The sequence below is a fragment of the Oratosquilla oratoria genome, chromosome 4 (assembly GCF_046742065.1).
Source record: "Oratosquilla oratoria isolate Oo_2021 chromosome 4, ASM4674206v1, whole genome shotgun sequence".
Lineage (NCBI taxonomy): Eukaryota > Metazoa > Arthropoda > Malacostraca > Stomatopoda > Squillidae > Oratosquilla > Oratosquilla oratoria.
Genome location: NC_134780.1, coordinates 79,626,314 through 79,639,936, shown reverse-complemented (window position 1 = coordinate 79,639,936; position 13,623 = coordinate 79,626,314). Strand labels below are relative to the sequence as shown.

General features: G+C 41.4%; 1 protein-coding gene across 4 annotated transcripts in view; it reads left to right on the top strand.

Moving 5' to 3' along the window:
* The window catches only part of LOC143024942 (protein lin-54 homolog), a 55,981-nt gene that overhangs the window by 36,328 nt on the left and 6,030 nt on the right, over positions 1–13,623 (top strand). For all 4 annotated transcript variants that reach the window (XM_076184452.1, XM_076184451.1, XM_076184449.1 and 1 more), the window contains 3 exons: positions 5,880–6,117; positions 9,621–9,820; positions 10,099–10,277. In XM_076184452.1, the coding sequence (XP_076040567.1) occupies positions 5,880–6,117; positions 9,621–9,820; positions 10,099–10,277 (617 nt within the window). The remainder of the gene's footprint in view (positions 1–5,879; positions 6,118–9,620; positions 9,821–10,098; positions 10,278–13,623) is intronic.

The following is a 13,623-nucleotide window of genomic DNA, read 5'->3' as shown; positions in this document are numbered from 1 at the left end:
CATCCATCTACCTCTGATAATTTAGTAGAGCTGGATGGTAGCTACATCGCAGCCTGGCCAGATGTGGTCTGTCCTCTCGGGGAGAGAGGATCCAGAAGGATGGATATCAGGGGGTCTGGCATACAGTAGTGTGTTGTCTTTCAGTCTCTTGATGGAACAGTGAGCGATATGAGTATTAATATGCTAGAGGTGGGTATCTGGTGGTTGTGGAGGGAGAGAAATGAGTATTTGCATGTGATATAGGTATGTGGGCATTGTTTTGATGTTTCTTGGTGTGTGTGTGTGTGGTTGTTGTTGTCGTTCCCTAGGCTGTTTGGCTGAGCAGTCCTACCTCCCTGGTGAATGCCATGGGTGGAACAGGGTTTGCCCACAAATCCCTTATAGAGCGATTATTGCGTTAAGAACATAAGAATGAAGGAGACTGCAAGAGACAATAAAGCCTACACCAGGTAGCCCCATGTCCATTACCACCTATTATTTCCATCCATAAAGTTGTCTAACCTTATATGAAAACAGCCTATCATTTGAGCGCTCACTACATGGTTACTAAGTCTATTCCATTCAGTGACCACTCCATTGGTAAACCAGTTCTTGACTATTTCCTTTTAAACCTAAAATTGTTCAATTTAAATCCATTACTGAGTCCTACTCTATTATCTTAATATGATGACCTTGTCTGCATCACCTTTGTTAAAGCCCTTGATCCACTTGAACACCTCTGTGAGATCACCTGCACTCTTTGTCTTTCCAGAGAGTGTAAATTAAGGTGCCTAAGCCTGTCATTATAAGGTAAATATCTGATCCCCTGTATCATTTAGGTCATTTTCCGTATTGATTCTAATGAATTAATGTCCATTCTATAGGATGGAGACCAAAACTGGACTGCACAGTCAAGGATGGGTCTAACACTAGATAGTTTGATAATTACATCTACACTCTTATTTGTAACTGTCCTAGTAGTGAAACTTAATGCTCTGTTAGCTCTATTCCTGGTGCTAATGCACTTTTTCCAGGATTTAAGGTCAGGACTCACTAGAACTCCCAGGTCTCTCTCTTACTCAGTTTTCTCTAAAAAGGTGTTAATTAAGGTATACCTGCTTTTTGGGTTGTGTAAACCTATGTTTAACACACTGCAATTTGAGATATTGATGTCCATTTGCCATTTTACTGACCATGTGAACAATTTGTTAAAATCCTCTTGCAGTATTTCAGCGTCTTCTCCGGACCTAATTAGGTGTCCTGTTTTAGTTTTGTCCGCAAACTTACTAGCATCACTACAAATCGCATTGTCCAAGTCATTTATATACATAATGAACAATAAGGGAACTCTACTACTAACACCCCATTTGGATTTTGCACCATTTATGGTAACCTCACTCATCACTGTATTTCTCCCCATCTTCTCCTTTTCTGCGTGGGGGGATGGAGAGAGGGGTCACCAAATTAATGAAACAGCCTTGCTGTTGATGTGCTGTCTCTTGCGACACTGCTTCCGACCCAAGGCAGTGGACAAGATGCAGGAATGACCCATCATCCAGGAGATGCCAAGATAAGAGGGAGGGAAGAAGGTAGAGGGGAGTGGAGTATGTAGGGGATGAAGTGGGTGGGAGTGGTTTTCTATGCCTTTTTCTTTTCGCTACCTCCCATGTAAGGGGAAAAAAGCTTTTGGTATATGTATGTTATGGTTACCTGCTGTTTTCTGTCACAGTTTCATGCTCTAATCCATTCAAACACTTTTCCCTGTGTGTCATTTCTAAAGTCAAGGTAAATAACATTGTAACTATCATTGTTATCTTGGGCCTTGTAGATAGTAGTGTAAAAAGATAGAAGACTTACCTTGATGAACCCATGCTGAGAGTTGCAAATTGTCTCTTAAAGTGATCTCTTATTCTATTAGCTATTATTGATTCAAAGTGATTGGCCAGTAGTTGTGCATAGACAATTTGTTACCCCTTTCTTAAAACAGGAACAAGCCTTCCCCAAGAAATAGGCACAAAACCAATGGCTACCAGCTTATTAAATATTTCCATTAACAAGTCACAGATTTAAAGTTTGCATTCTTTTAGTACTCTCATAAATTTTTCATCTGGACCTGGGTATTTTGTAGCTTTAAGTCTATCAATCTGACTACATCTGTCTTTCCAATGTTGTTAGTAAGTCTCCTTCCCTCATCCTCACTGAAAATTGGGTTCCAGTTAGGTACCATATCTAACCTCTCCTTTGTAAATACTATGAGAAAATATTTGTTAAATGCCTCACACATTTTTCCTCCAAATCTAACATGACATCTTTGTTGTTTTGCCTATAATCTCCACCCAAATAGCTGGTAAGGTTCAATCAAATCAAATCAAATCAGCCATCTCGAGTCCACTGCTGAACAAAGGCCTCCTTAGCATTCCATGATTCACACAAACGTGCCATCCTCTGCCAAGTCACTCCAGCAAACTTCTCTATCTTGTCTCTCCATCTTCTGTCTGGTCTCCTTCCATGCTTCTTATCTCACAGCATCCACTCAGTAACACACTTGCTCCATCGCTCATCAGTCATTTGCACTAACTTACCTGCCCAATTCCACTTCCTCTCTTTTACTGCCTCCACAATATCTTTCACTCTAGTTTGCTCTTTCACCCAACTTGCTCTCTTTCAGTCTCTCAACATTATTCCCATCATTGATCGCTCCATTCTCCTCTGTGCAGTCCTTAGTTTTGTTTCCATTGCCTTCGTTAGTTTCCAAGTCTCACGCCAGTAGATTATTGCTGGCAGAATACATTGATTGTAAACTTTTCATTTCAAACATAAAGGTAGAGAGGCGCTCAGGATTTTATTATACTTACCAAACACTTTCCAACCAATTGTAATGAATCTTTTTATTTCATTATCATGATCTTTCGTCACTTTCACCATCTGGCCTAAATAATTATACAGACGCTCCTCTACTTACGTTCATTCGTTTTATGTTTTTTCGATTTTACGTTTGAACTGACTGTAAAAAAAAAATTGTAAAAAAAAAAATTGTGAATTTTTTAGTTTAGCGCGCTCTCCGTAGTTCAAATGATACTTACGCATGACGCTGCGTCCATTGTTTACATGGCACAAACGACAGACTGAACGTGCCTTGCCTCATCCTCCTCTTCCTCCTCCCCCTCCTCCTCCACCATCTCAATTTATATTGCTTGAATTTAGTTTATTTGAAATTAATGTTATTATTTTACAATGTTATGTGTATAATTAATGATTTAGGGGTGTTTTATAAGATATGGTAATAGAATTTACGGATGTATAGTACAGTAACAACTTACGTTCATTTTCAACTTACGTTCGGCCGTTCGGAACATAACTAGAACGTAAGTTGAGGAGCGTCTGTACTCTTCAACTTCCTCAAGACTCTCATCATCGATTATAATCTCTTTACTTTGAACTTTCGTGTTAAACATTACTTTGGTTTTGGTCTTATTCATTTTTAAACCTACTTTGAGACTTTCCTTGTTCAGATCACTCAGCATATCTTGCAAGTCTTCTGCTTTTTTTGAAATAAGAATAATGTCTTCTGCAAATCTTAGGTGGTTCAAATATTCGCCATTAATTTTCAAACCTTTCTCTTCCCAACTCAACCTTCTGAAAATCTCTTCCAATCTGTAAATAATTTTGGGTGAAATGGTATCGCCTTGCCATACTCCTTTCTCAATCTTGATCTTTTCTGTATCTTTATGTAGTCAAATTATAGCAGTACCTTTCGCATAAATCTTTTCTAAAATCCTTACGATCTGTTCGTTTGTACCCTGATTGCATAACAAGTTTAGTACTGCTATTTGTTCTACCGAGTCAAAGGCTTTCTCGTAATCTACAAAAGCTAAACAAAGAGGTATATTGTATTCTGTCATTTTCTCAATTAGTTGGTTTATCGCCTGCAAATGGTCTAGAGTTGAAAATCTGCTCCTAAAGCCTGCCTGTTCTCTCGGTTGGTTTCCATCTAAAACTTGACTTAGTCTATTTGTAAGGATCTTGGAGAATACTTTATATACATTTGATAGCAAGCTAATCGGTCGATAGTTACTAAGGTCCTTCTGGTCTCCTTTTTTATGAAGCAAAATTACTATAGCATTGCACCACAATTCGGGAACACTTTCCTGACGTAAGCACTGGGTGTACAACTGAGCTAACTTAATATGAACTTCTTTCCCTGCGTCTTTCAACAGATCTATCGATATACCATCTTCCCCAGGTGCTTTTCCTAGTTTCATAGTTTTTAGAGCAAATTCTACTTCTTCCTTTGTAATCTCTTGTACCTCTCATATGAGAGGTACAAAGAAAAGAGAAGTAAAGCCTAAAATAAAGGAGGCAAAGAGGATAGCAGATGTGAAATGGGGTAAGAGAATGACAGAAAAATGTGAAAGTAATAAAAAGATGTTTTGGAAAGAAGTTAAGAGAGGAAGAGGAGGTGAATGAATAGAGAAGAAAAAGTAAAAGGTGCAGATGAAAAGATGATAATGGAAGAGACAGCAGTAAGAGGAAGATGGGCAGAGTATTTTAGGGAGTTGTTAAATGTGAAGGAGGATAGGGAGGGAAAGGTAGTTACAGTGGGAAGTGCATAGAAAATGACAGTGATGAGTGAGGAAAATGAAGGAGAAATAAGGAAAGTTGAGGTGAAGGCAGTTAGGATGAGAGCAGGTAAGGTACCTCGGTTGGATGGGTGTCATGTAGAGTGTCTGAAAAAAGGAGGAACAGTGATGGTGGACTGGCTGGTGAGGTTGTTTAATGTTTGTTTAAGAGAGGGTAGAGTGCCTGTATCATTCCACTTTACAAGGGAAAAGGGGAAATGTGCGAGTGTAGTAGTTTCAGAGGGAACAGTTTGTTGAGTGTAGTTGGGAAGGGTCACGGGAGGGTTTTGATTGAGAGGATTAGGAGAGAAACAGAGGGAGTAATTGGTGAGGAACAGTGTGGTTTTAGGACAGGTAGGGGTTGCGTGGATCAGATTTTTGTGGTAAGAGATGTATGTGAGAAAGCTTTAGGAAAAGGTAAGAATGTGTTTTTGGCCTTTATGGATTTGGAAAAGGCTTATGACAAGACAGTAAGGAAGTCACTGTGGGAGGTATTGCAGATATTCGGGATAAGAGGAAAGCTGTCAAGAGCAGTCAAGTGTTTTTACGAGAGTAATAGAGCTTGTGTTAGAATCACAAATGGAGAGAGTTAGTGGTTTGAGGTAAAAGTTAGACTTTGCCAGGGATGTGTTATGTTGCCTTGGATGTTCAATTTATACATGGATGGGGTGGTGCAAGAGGTAAATGCAAAGGTAATGGGTTGGAGAATGGAGATGGTTAAAGAAAATGGAGAAAAGTAGGAGATAAGCCAGTTGTTGTTTGCTGATGACACTGCTCATGGTACAATCAGAGGAGGGATGAAGGAAATTACAGAGTTTGTGAAGGTGTGCGAAAGAAGGAAGTTGAAGATAAATGGGTAAAAGTAAGGTGGTGAGATGTACAAGGGGAGAATGTGGCAGCAAAGTGGAAGTGAGTATTAAGGGAGAGAGACTGGAGGAAATGGATAGTTATGTATGTGTTAATATATATGACTAGTTGTTAACTAAAAAGTAGGGGACAAAGTATAATGAATATATGTGTAAGAAAGGTAATGTAAGGTTATAAAAGACAAAGTTAACATCATCATAGTTATTGTATTGAATTCATATAATTTTGCAACGAAAAATTTAGCTTACAAGATGTCTTGGCAACCCCAGAAAAAATACTTGGTGACCCCAGGGTTGGGAACCAGTAGTTTTGGGTATCAGTATGCCTTGGCTGGGCTACCCCCTCATAAGGGAGAAAGGGCCTTTTGGTTAATGTATGTGTATATTTACTTACATCAGTACTGTTGTATTGCAGATACTGTGACTGTTTTGCAAATGGTGAATTTTGCAATAACTGCAACTGTTCCAATTGCTTCAACAATCTAAATCATGAAGAGGAGCGCCAGAAGGCCATAAAAGCCTGTCTAGACCGCAACCCTCAAGCCTTCAGACCCAAGATTGGCAAGGGAGGAAGTGATGCAGAACGCAGACATAATAAAGGATGCAACTGCAAGCGGTCGGGTTGCCTTAAAAACTACTGTGAATGTTATGAGGTTAGTATATGTTTGGATTTATCTTTTCAGCTAACGTAACTAGGTGTCATGATTTATTTTCTTATGGTTTATGTGGTTGTCATATATGTATGTATGTGGAGGGTGGAGGGGTGTGGAGTGTATTCAGGGATGGAATGGGTGGGAATGATTTTATGCCTTTTTCTTTTTGGCTACCCCCCTTGTAAAGGGGAAAAAGCCTTGATATATGTATGTATGTATGTATATACCTGTAAGGTCACGTGTACTTTATACATACATATATACATGTACCAACAGCTTTTTCCTTCTTACAAAGAAGGTAGCCAAATTCAAAGGCATAAATCTACTCCCACCAATTTTATTCCCACATACTCCACTCCCGTTCACCACCCCTCCCTCCCTCTTTTCTTGGCTCCTCCTGGATGATGGGTCATCCCTGCATCTTGCCCACTATCCTGGGTCAGAAGCAATGTAGCAAGACACAGCACATCCACAGCAAGGCCGCTTCATTTAATTGGCGACCCCCGCCCCCATCCCCTCATGCAGAAAAAGAGAAGACGGGAAGAAACCCCTTCAGGCTGTGTCAAAATATCATTCATACATACTCCTTCACCCCCCCATCCTCCACCCACTCCCTTCCATGCATCACAGCATCATCCATACACAACCATTTTCCACTTACCCCTATCTTCTGTCTTCTCCCTTCCTTCCTCAACAGACATTCCCCTTTTTCCTAATGCCCCTTTTACCCCATCCATCCATCTTATCCTTAGTTGCCCCCTCATGTTCACTCCCTTCACCTTTGTTTTTCATGCCTCTTTTACTAATCTTTTTTCACTCAATCTTTCCATGTGTCCAAACCATCCCAATACTATTTCATCAACCCTGTCTCCCAACTTCCTTTCCACTCCTGCTCTCCTCCTCACCTTCTTGTTTCTCACTCTATCCAGCCTAGTAACCCCTACCATACTTTTCAGGCATTTCATCTCAAACACATTTAAACTCTTCCTCTCTTATGTTCCATGTTTCTGCCCCATACAGTGCTGTTGGCACAATCACCCCTTCATACAATCTCCTCTTATCATCCATTCCCAGGTATCTATTTCTCATTACACTTCTTAATCCCCCAAGGTATTTACTTGTTTCTCTCAATCTACATTCTACCTTCACCTCCCTTTCCCACCACATTCGCACCCAAGTATCCAAAGCTGTCCACTTCCTCCATCTCTCGCCCTTAATACTCGCTTCCAATTTGCTGCCATCATCTCCCCATGTACATCTCTCATCACAAGATGAAAGGGAAACAAACGATAATACAATCTCAAGCATATATACGTGATGATGATATGGTTTAACATCACACACACACCCCTATTGGGAGGCTAGGACAGTGCCCCTCACAGACGGCTTTGTACATACATACATACATATACCAAGGCTTTTTTCCCCCTTACCAGGGGGTAGCCAAAAAGGACAAGGCACAAAAGCATTCCCACCCATTTCATCCCCGAAAACACTCCACACCCCTTCACCCTCCATCCCATCTTAGCACCTCCTAGATGACGGGTCATCCCTGCACCCTGTCCACTGCCCTGGGTCAGAAGCAGTGTCGCAGGACACAGCACATCCACAGCAAGGCCGCTTCATTAAATCGGCGACCCCCCTCTCCGTCCCCCCATATAAAGGAGAGGACGGGGAGGAATCCCTTTGGGCTGCGTCAAAAAATTTTTGCTCACACACACACTACCTCACCCCCCCCCCACCCCCCCGTCCAATCCACCTCATGCATCACAACATTTTCCATATACAACCATTCTCCATTCACCCCTGTCTTCTGTCCTCTCCCGTCCTTCCTCAACCGACATTCCCCTCTTCCCCAAAGCCCCCTTCACCCCATCCATCCATCTCATCCTAGGACGTCCCCTCATGTTCACTCCCTCCACATCTGCCTTCCATACCTCCTTTACTAGTCTTTCTTCACTCATTCTTTCCATGTGTCCAAACCATCCTAATACTCTTTCATCCACCCTATCTCCCAGCTCCCTTTCCACCCCTGTTCTCCTCCTCACTTCCTCATTTCTCACTCTATCTAGCCTAGTAACCCCCATCATACTTCGCAGACACTTAATCTCAAACACATTCAAGTTCCTTCTCTCTTCCTCTCTCATGTTCCATGTTTCTGCTCCATACAGTGCTGTTGGCACAATCACTCCTTCATACCGTCTCCTCTTAGCATCCATTCCCAGATTACTATTTCTCATTACACTTTTTAAACCACCAAGGCATTTACTCGCTTCTCTCAATCTACATTCTACCTCCACCTTCACTCCACCTTTTCCTGCCACATTTGCACCCAAATATCTAAAACTATCCACTTCCTCCAGTTGCTCTCCCTTAATGCTCACTTCCAGATTACTGCCACTTTCACCCCTTGTACATCTCATCACCTTACTTTTACCCACATTTATCTTCAGCTTTCATCTATCACACACTCTCCCAAACTCTGTCACCAGCTTCCTCAATCCCTCCTCCGATCCTGCCACAAGCGCAGTGTCGTCCGCAAACTACAGCTGGCTCACCTCCCACTTTGTAGCCTGGAATTTCATGAACCATGCCCCTGGTTCAACTTTGCTGGTGGCAGGATTCGAACCACCCTCACCTCAACCTTTGCTGCAAGTAACGACGCCCTAACCCGGTGTCGGTATCTTGATTATATATATATATTTTTTGTAGTTATACATGGATTACCTGTAATCCAGGAGGTGCCAAGATAAGAGGGAGGGTGGAGGGGAGTGGAGTGTATTCAGGATGGAATTGGTGGGAATGGTTATTATGCCTTTTTGTTTTTGGCTACCTCCCTTGTAAGGGGGAAAAAGCCTTTGGTATATGTATGTATGTGCATGGATTACCCTCAGATTTTGTGAACTGGTATAATCACGTTTTCTGCGTTTATTATTACTCAGAGTAAAAGAGAAGGAATAATACAACAGTGACTTCATATTTTAATATGCAAGGAGTGTCATGAATTGTACATATGGCAGCCAATGCTGCACGCGAGAATTTGACTCATACTGAAGCGGTTAATAGATTAACTAAGTTAACTTTTTGGTTAATGGTGCCCAACTCTGGAAATAGCCTTTTGGCATATGTACATACATACATACATACATACATATACAAAGGCTTTTTCCCCCTTACAAGGGAGGTAGCCAAAAAAGGGAAAGGCATAAAATCATTTCCACCCATTCATTCCCTGAATACACTCCACACCCCTCCACCCTCCCTCTTATATGTATGTAAGTCAAAATTTTAAGTTGATATATATGAATGATGTGTGTCTCTTGGGACACTTCAAAACAATTTCAGAAATATATATGTACTTCCTGTCGCCTTGCAGTCACTCCCTTGGATGGGGGAACTGAACAGAACAATACATTATAAACATGATACCTTTTCCTTACTCATATTAACATTAAAGACTTTGATAACTTGGAATTTGGGTTAAAAGTTAATTTGTTTTTCAGGCAAAAATTTTGTGTTCAACAATCTGTAAATGTGTTGGGTGTAAAAATGTAGATGTAAACCCAGGAACGGAACGGAAAAACCTTATGCAATTGGCAGAGTGTGCTGAAGCGAGAGTCAATCAACAGAAAGCAGCCAGAAATAAACTTCTTTCATTTCCTCACCACTCCCCAGCAAAAATGGGACTACCACAGCCTTCCAAGTAAGAACGGTTTTCTTTTTAATGAGTTGATTAATGCATTCACTTATGTTCATATACTTAACAGTGTTTTTACAGAGAATAAACAGACCTCAACATTCTCCATGTATACCTCTCTCTTTCTTTCTCACTCTCTCTTTCTCTATTTCTCTCTCTCTCTCTCTTTCTCTCCTCTCTCTCTCTCTCTCTCTCTCTCTCTCTCTCTCTCTCTCTCTCTCTCTCTCTCATTGAACATTGACAGCCTTCATTATTAATTTTGTTATATTTCTTGTTTATTTTAGATCTGGGTACTGTCGGATGAATCAAGAAGTGGTCGAGGCCACGTGTCAGTGTTTGCTTGCCCAAGCAGACAAGGCAGAGAAATCCCAAGTATCCAGTGCCCAATTAGAATATACTGTCATTTCCGAGTTTTCACGTTGCCTCATGCAAATTATTGGTGGTTATACAGCACGGTCCAGAGGTAAGCATTTCATATTACTTTACAGGGGTGGAATTCACCATGTTATATATAACAGATCATAGAGATAAAGGGTGGGACCAGTGACAGGTACCTGCTTATGGTGGTCCTGAAAGATGGACAGTAGAGCTACCTTTTTTAGATATTTATCAACCCCATCTAGCTTTATCAGGAGGTACAGCCTTTTTGGGATTGGCATTTGGTCTCCAGACTGGTCCCAAGATCTCTTTCTGTCACCTTGGAACTCTATTTCTGACACCTTTTCACACATGGAGAGCTGACAACTGGTGGTTGCTCCTCGCTTCCTACTACTTTCAGCCTGTGAACTGGAAACAGTCCCACACTAATACACCACAGCCAACAGTCCAAAGGTTCTTCTCAGAGAGACTTGTGGAAGGGCCCAGGGAATATTACCAGATACTTTGGCACTATGCTAAGGTGCTAAGATAAGAGGGAGGGTGGAGGGGTGTGGAGTGTATTCAGGGATGGAATGGGTGGGAATGATTTTATGCCTTTTTCTTTTTGGCTACCCCCCTTGTAAGGGGGAAAAAACCTTGGTATATGTATGTATGTATTTATGTACTTTGGCACTATGGGTCTTCCAGGTAGTGAAACTGTGTCCTACTGCATTGCTTATGACCAGTGTTCCCTCTAAGCTGTGTGCATGTGCACATGTACATATATTTTATAACTAGCACACACAAAGAGAAAATGTGTGCACACAAGGTTTTCAAATGATATTAAAGTCCATTCAATAAAGAAGTTCCATCCAAATATCAACCTATAAATTCTCTAAAAATATGTTAACTTGCCAACCATTAAACCAGTGCAGTGGACACGATGCAGGGATGACCCGTCATCCAGGAGGTGCGAAGATAACAGAGAGGGTGGAGGGGAGTGGAGTGTATTAGGGATGGAATGGGTGGGAATGGTTATTATGCCTTTTTCTTTTTGACTACCTCACTTGTAAGGGGGAAAGAGCCTTTGGTATATGTATTCTCTCTCTCTCTCTCTCCTCTCTCTCTCTCTCTCTCTCTCTCTCTCTCTCTCTCTCTCTCTCTCTCTCTCTTTCTCTCTCTCTCTCTCTCTCTCTCTCTCTCTCTCTCTCTCTCTCTCTCTCTCTCTCTCTCTCCTAACTCTAGCACCTCCATTGCAAATGGTGCATTAGTGTTGGTAATATGCAATACAAACTTACAAATGGTGCATATTTGTTTAAATGATCAGATGGTGACTCACATGGGTGCACATACTTTTCACAGAAGGCAAGGTTTGCACACAAGCAACTTTCTGCGCACACTCACAGCAAAAAATTAGAGGGAACATTGCTTATGACCTAGGCAGTGGGTGAGAGACATAAATGAGATCCACAAAGAGCTAAGATGAAAGGGGAAAGAGATGGGAGGGATGGATGCATGCCTTACCTAGCTACATCCCTTATAAGTGTAAAGAACCCTTTGGTATATAGATACATATAGGTAGAAGTGAGGGTAAAATTATTGCGACACTGCTTCTGACCCAGGGCAGTGGACAAGATACAGGGATGACCCGTCATCCAGGAGGTGCCAAGATAAGAGGGAGGGTAGAGGGTGGAGGGGAGTGGAGTGCATTAGGGATGGAATGGGTAGGAATGGTTTTTATGCCTTTGTTTTTTGGCTACCTCCCTTGTAAGGGGGAAAAGCCTTTTTGTATATGTATGTACGTATAATGAGCATAAACCATTTTAAAGCAGAATTTGGTAAATGGAGAAACAGATGGGACCCCATGAGCATTGCTCAAATTCTGTAGTAGGTAAATACTGAAGGACTTGACCTGAAGTATATGGAATGTTTAAAGGATATTGAGAAGTACACTTTTCTGCATAGATGTAATCTGTGGAATATGATGATACATACATATATATATATATATATATATATATATATATATATATATATATATATATATATATATATATACATATATATATATACCAAAGGGTTTTTCCCCCTTACAAGGGAGGTAGCCAAAAAACAAAGGCATAAAAACCACTCCCATCTATTCCATCCCCAACATACTCCACTCCCCTCCACCCTTTTCCTTTCCTCTTATCTTGGCACCTCCTGGATTGTGGGTCATCTCTGCATCTTGCTCATTGCCCTGGGTCAGAAGCAGTGTCGCAAGACACAGCACATCCACAGCAAGGCTGCTTCATTAAATCTGCAACCCCCCCCTCTCCATTCCCTCATACAGAAAAAGAAAAGATGGGGAGAAATCCCTCCATGCTGCATCAATTTATTTCTCACACATACTCCCACACCCCTCATCCCCCATCCACTCCCCCTCATGCATCACAGCATCATCCATACACAATGATTCTCCACTCACCCCTATCTTCTGTCTTCTCCCTTCCTTCCTCAGCAGACATCTCCCCTCTTTCCCAGTGCCCCTTTTACCCCATCCATCCATCTCATCCTTGGTTGCCCCCTCATGTTCAGTCCATCTCCCTCTACATTCCATACCTCTTTTACTAATCTTTCTTCACTCATTCATTCCATGTGTCCAAACCATCCTAATACTCTTTCATCAACCCTATCTCCCAATTCTTTTTCCAACCCCACTCTCCTTCTCACCTCCTCATTTCTCACTCTATCCAGCCTAGTAATGTCTACCATATTTCTCAGTCATTTCATCTCAAACACTTTTAAACTCTTCCTCTCTTATGTTCCATGTTTCTGCCCCATACAATGCTGTTGGCACAACCACCCCTTCATACAATCTACTCTTAGCATTCATTCTCAAATGTCTATTTCTCATTACACTTTTTAATCCACCAAGGCATTTACTTGCTTCTCTCAATCTACATTCTACCTCCACTCCCTTACCCACTACATTCACCCCCAAATATCTAAAGCTATCCACTTCATCCAGCCTCTCCCTTAATACTCATTTCCATTTTGCTGCCATCCTCTCCCCTTGTACATCTCATCACCTTACTTTTACCTACATCTGTCTTCAATTTCCTTCTTTTGCACACCTTCCCAAAGTCTGACACTAACTTCCTTAATCCCTCTTCTGATCCTGCTACAAGCGCAATGTTATCAGCAAACAACAATTGGCATATGTCTTATCTCCCATTTTTCTCCATTTTCTTTAACCATCTACAATCCCCAGCCCATCTCTTGCACTTACCTATTGCAACCCATCCATGTATAAATTGAACAGCCATGGCAACATAACACATCCCTGGCAAAGTCCCACCTTGACTTCAAACCACTCACTCTCTCCATTTCTAATTCTAACAAACTCTTGACTGCTGTTAACATCTTTCCTCCAGTCCCATATATCTGCAATACCTCCCTCATAAGTAATA